Source organism: Cyclospora cayetanensis, unplaced genomic scaffold (assembly GCF_002999335.1).
Source record: "Cyclospora cayetanensis isolate NF1_C8 unplaced genomic scaffold, CcayRef3 CcayRef3_contig_10, whole genome shotgun sequence".
NCBI lineage: Eukaryota > Apicomplexa > Conoidasida > Eucoccidiorida > Eimeriidae > Cyclospora > Cyclospora cayetanensis.
This window is the reverse complement of record NW_020312037.1, coordinates 16,419-22,025: the sequence shown is the minus strand read 5'-3', so window position 1 is coordinate 22,025 and position 5,607 is coordinate 16,419. Positions and strand designations below refer to the sequence as shown.

Sequence of the window (5,607 nt, the reverse complement as noted above, 5' to 3'; positions counted from 1 at the left end):
CTACCTGAGTCTGTAGAATTGTGTGTTTGCTATGGGCTTCGCGGTATGGCGGTTTTCGAATGCATAAGATATCTTAATATCCAGATCCCTTGGATTCTTCTTGTTCTTCTTTACGGCAATAAGGCCCTTCACCGTATCCCCAACCTCCCCCACAAGCACATGCTCCATGTAGAATACTGTTTGCTTCCAGTGAGTGTAACGGTTATGAGGAGACGTATTTAGGACCACCGGCTTGTGGCACTTGCTGAACACTACATCGAACCATGCAACCTAAATTCGCAACACAGGGAGCACTTAACGAGACAAGACTTCAGCGGAGGCCACTACAGCTACAGTACTTAGCCAAGCTAAACAAACCCCACCTACACTGAGGAAAGAACAAACCAGGAGTAAAATAGCAAGTCAAGCTACATGCATACGGGAGGCAACGTACAAAAGCATGGAGGAAATCCTTCCGCCTCAGCTGTATACTGTACGCGGCGCAGAAATCCAAATCCTCTGGAGTGCATGTGGCGAGGTCGATTTCCTGCGGCACACATTCAATTTTTTTTTGTCGTGGTTTTAGAAATTGGCAACCGCAGGAGCCTTTACAGCTATGAGTACCGCTTAATTTACAAGGGGAATGGCATTCATGTCCTTACCAACACACAACACGATGTTGTCGCAACTGCACCATCGTCGACCGTGTCCACAATGGGTTCTTCCATGATACAGGATTTGACGCAGGAGAAGTCGAGACCGTACACGTTGTCCCAGTATCCAACTTTCTCCTCCTAAGCCAACACCCCCATAAAATATGTGCACTATCTAATGTCACCACATTCAACTCATTTAGCCTGGTGTTCTGCAATGGACTGGATGGCGTGCAATGCGTTTCTGACTTTGTAATCAGCATCTTCAATTGCTGCAAGGTATAGGTGCGCTTTGTCTGGAAAGAGCAGTCCATCCTTTGCGAGCCATTTATTCCTGCAGTAAATCACTGTATCAAGCATGCTCTCATATAAAAGAAAGTATCCCATCCATTCTGAAACGATGATATCGACTTTTTCCACCGGCAGTTCAATATCTTCAGCCTTCCCTTCGACAAACGTTACGCGATCTTCCAACCCATTAGCTGCTGCAATCTTCCGGGCAATGCGCACAATCTCAGAGCACTCAATGCCGTAAACGTGCTTAGCACCAGCTCGAGCGGCAAAGAGGGAAAGTATACCAGTCCCACTGCCAACATCCAGCACAACCTTCCCTCGGAACAGATGTTCGTTGTCCATAATTGCTCGTTGATAGCTACCTGCGACGAATATTGAAAAGCCGCACCTACCCTAGGAGTCATATTTCTATAGATTCGTGAATTCACATTCGCGGTCCACAAGTAACTCTGATATATGCAAATCTTTGACGTGTTTTGGGGGGTGGCAGCCTTACAGGTGCGCACAGAGTCTTTAATCATTTCCTCATGGATGCTGAAATGTGCATATGAATTAAAGTAGTAGTCAGCAGAAGATATGTTGTCCTGTTGCAGCTGCTTCCAATCGGCGGTGAAAGCAGCTTTCTCTTCGGGAGACAGTTTCTGGCACTGATTAGGCTGCGCGAACGCAGGCCGACCCCCACGGCTGCCGCGCCATGGTCCGCTGCCTCCAGAAGTTCCATTTCCCTGAGCGTTTGGGGAGGACGCTAACTTCTGGCTGGACTGGTTTGACTCCATTGTCAAAGAACACACAACGCACAAGGTCACCCAGATGGCCCCAGCAGTCGAGAGTCGCCTGTACACCACAACACAACAGGGCAATAAGCAGACACATTCTCTATATCAGCAATGTGGTAGCTAGACCTAGGGCGGCCAAATGGAGTGGGATCAATCACAACTCCTAGTAGGCCCCAAAATGTACACGAGCTTCAAGTTGCATGTGGGGCAGTACCAAACTGCCGATTTGTGGGGTCCATCCAACCAAGAGCAGTCTAAATCAGGATGCTGACGCAGGCCCCTCTAAGAAGACAACTACCTCGCATGGACCGTATCAATAAAGAACGATATAAGGAAGTCTATGTTGGCGGCAATAGTGAATGCTATTATCCATATAGACAGGCTGTCCTGCTATCGGAGCAAGAACACATGGGCAGCTTACTAGACTAATAAAAACTAAATAACAGTGCGGTAGGCGACGAGATCCAAAGAAGAAGACGACACCACCGCTTGGGATATCCGCAGATGGCAATACAGCAATGCTCAGTAGCAACACCACGATACTGACTTGAAAAGAGAAGCCAAACCTGGCAACTGCGCAAGTATTGCCAATCCACGGGACCCAAGATAATTTCCCTTGTGCAACGTGGAAGGACAGCCGCTCGAGTCATGTGGCCCGCACCGGTCGGGAAGAATCGCCAGCATGCGGCCCCAGCCCCGCACTACACAGATTCACCCGCCTTCTAGCTGTTAGGCCTCCATTAAAATTACAATAATGTAGCCAGAAGCTGCATTATAATTTCCCACTAATGAGAGGGTGAAGACGTTGCGGGTCGTGTGTTCTGGGGCAACTTACACTTGCAGGCAGGAGAAGCAGGTACCACCGCACACACTGGTGGGTTCTTACGGTTAATCTGGTGGCAACTGCAGCTAAAACATTAAACTCCACTGCTCGATAAGTATTCCAGCTTGTGTTAACGGCTATTGAATATCCTCTCCTTCTTATCGTAGATTTCGTGTACAACAACTTGTGTTGACAACACCCCTACCAGTGTCCACAGTGAACCCTCCGCTTGGAATTTACGTTGCTGCATCTACCTTTCATATCAGCGCAGTAGGAAAGAAAACCTGTCTTGTCCTAAGCAATATATGTAGTGCTCCCTATACGTTTCAAGTATGAAGACAGTTAACTTCAGACTCAATATAGACTTTGTAGGAAGTTATTGAGTGCTTTCAAAAAAAACTTCTACCTTCCTCTGCCAGCGCCCCTTAAAGGTCTCGACATGAAGGGAGAGGGACAACTAGGGTGCGCATTGTTGCACCCTACGACCACGCCAAGCATTCTCAGCTAGCTACACATAGTATCTAGAGCACATGCTCACAGCATTATCATTATGTTGCACTGAGCTTAGGGTACCACACAATGAATTTGTGTACTTGGATATTTTAAACTAGTGCTGTAAAATGCGTCTGAGTGTATTTTAGCCCACTACAGCACGCAAATACTTCTGTACAGCTCAAGTGATATGACTAACAATTGTGATACTTTGAGGCCGGCTATGTGTTTCACGCGTAAAGGTTCGGTTTCGGTGGATCACCAGACTCCACGAAGTGCATCAAGAGCTGATCGGGGAGAGAAGTTTGCGACCAAATCGTTGAGGACTCTTTGCGATTCTCTAACAAATCTTTGCTTTTTCCGTACTCTGTCAGCTCCCCTACAAACTGAACGTGTCACAGAACTACCAGTATTGGTGTTCTTCAAATGTTTATAAGCTCCTTGCATTACTTGCTGGAATCGCCATACAGGCAGATGAAATGTGTGGAGGTGAAGGATTCACAGGGAGCAACAGAAGTGCTGGATTCTAGGGCTATTATGCGCCCATGAGATGCTAGAGGGGAGCTTCTAGTCCAATGTGTCGGGTAACGCCAAGCTCAGTGATTGGCGGTGGATCAGTTACGGGCTTCTTTGCCTGCGGGAAAAGCTGTGGCGCTATTCCGCTAGCAATGCTACTCACCGTGAACTGTCTTGAGTTTCGTGATTGTCCCTTCCCAACACGTGCGCTGCCTGAACTAGTTACCTCCATCAATGAGTGTTGCGAGAGCAGCTACCGGTTGTTGTCGCTAAGGCGTTCTCACTCGACTTTATGTGCAGGCATACCCAGATATGTTGTCTTTCCATATCCTTTTTTTTGCCTCTTTTGGGCTTTGGGATCGACCATATTGCATGCACCAGCAACACCCTAATTTGCGCACAGATGTTGCCGTATGACGCCCGGAGGGCAGTGCTGAGCTACTGTGCATTTTGATGCCCTTTATACATATTTCTGGTCTTTTATTTTCTTGTAGCAGAAGGCTTACACGTTTCAGTGCTCCGGCGACAGAAGCTAGCATCACTGGGTGGGCGAATGTGGGCCATCATGCATTGTAGGCTAGTGTGTTTACCTCTCTACCTTCCTGTTTCTCGTTTTGGGTTAATACCCGCCTTCACTTTTCTATCTGGCGCTATGTTTCACGTTTCTGCCTTCCTGAGGAGTGGAAATCAGGCGGAACTCTTCCGCTTGCCTGCATGTAATTTATCTCGACGGACAGGTACGGGAGACAAGGGTATGTGTACTGAATTTTGGGAGGATGTAGCTGGCTGAGCTACCCTTACCATAACTACGCTATGTACATTTGGGGAACCATTTGATAGAGCATTGGCCATTTGATTTGGCAGCTCGTATACCATTATTTAGTACGTATGAGCATCCGCCCGATATAACACGACCCAATGCAGTGTGCCTGAGTGCTAAGTGCTCTACACAACTAACTGTAAATGTTCGTTCGGGGTAATTAGAGAGTGCATCTATTCGCGCCTAAGCTTTCCATCTTCCCTCGCTTGGGAACACTGAGAAGTGAGAGCAGTTTAAAAAGGGTATTGGACGAACACCCAATAATTTCGCATCAAGTTGGTGTTGAGGCTACAGTCAAGTGTCCATCTACGGACATCACAGATGGAGCTTCACAATTTCCGAGGTTCAGTGCTATTTAATGTGAATAATGTAGAATGTAGGCACGTTTACGTCTAGTGGTAACTTCTGATCTGCAGGTTTTATTACTGCGTCTTATGAGGTTAGGGCAGCCAGATGAGGGAAACCGCACCTCGCCTTCCCCAATCACTGACAGTCAGAGCAAAAGGAAAGAACCATTATGGGCATACAGGACACAGGTTTTGACCCTGGCTCTACCCATTTTCGGTCAGACTTTGTACTTTCTTATTGTGTGGCCAGTTCCCCACCACCAGCTTGTCTTCTAATTGGCTGCATGACGAGACACCTAGGGGCCATCGAGGACACCCGCCATCGACCTTTTTCAGATGCATACTAACTTTCCCTACTCAACTCCAAAGCTTCGCTTCATCCTGCCCAGATGTAAGTATCAGATTCATTGCTTATAGTGCTACATACAGGCAGTTTAAGTAATGCAGTCTTGAGCCAACTGGCTCTGTTATCAATTACAGTGGTATCGAAATGAAAAGAATGGTTGGTAACGCGTACAACTCAACGCATTGCATTGAATGGGTTCCACTGTGTACTCGACAGCATATATTCCATACACATACTCAGTTGCCATGTTGAGCGTACACTTGGATAGGCTGGCCCAGGAAACTTTCTCAGAGAGGGCTGCAATACTATAACTAGGGCTTGCGAGCACAGGAATCCAACTGGCACTCTGGTACACGTGTGTAAACTACCACAGCACGTACCACTTCGCTGGATATGCACCGTCTTCTAAACCAGCCTGGTCTGGGAAATGATATCACGCTGGTTTTGCTTTGGGAACACTTCATTCTATTATAAGTCCCCGCGCTTCACGAATTCCACTCGCATACGAGGAGGAAACCGCTCTACGTTTCCCCCTTCGCAGAAATTTCGTCTGCGTCAACA

The 5,607-nt window shown here is 47.4% G+C and overlaps 1 protein-coding gene across 1 annotated transcript; it reads right to left on the bottom strand.

Moving 5' to 3' along the window:
- LOC34622545 (protein arginine N-methyltransferase 1) lies at positions 1–1,702 on the bottom strand. The gene is made up of 5 exons (XM_022735703.1): positions 1,423–1,702; positions 882–1,288; positions 642–773; positions 434–526; positions 1–270 (listed from the first exon to the last, which is right to left on the bottom strand). Exons 1-5 carry the CDS (start codon positions 1,700–1,702, stop codon positions 1–3), a joined length of 1,182 nt encoding a protein of 393 aa, XP_022590596.1.
- Between the last annotated feature and the right edge of the window lie 3,905 nt (positions 1,703–5,607).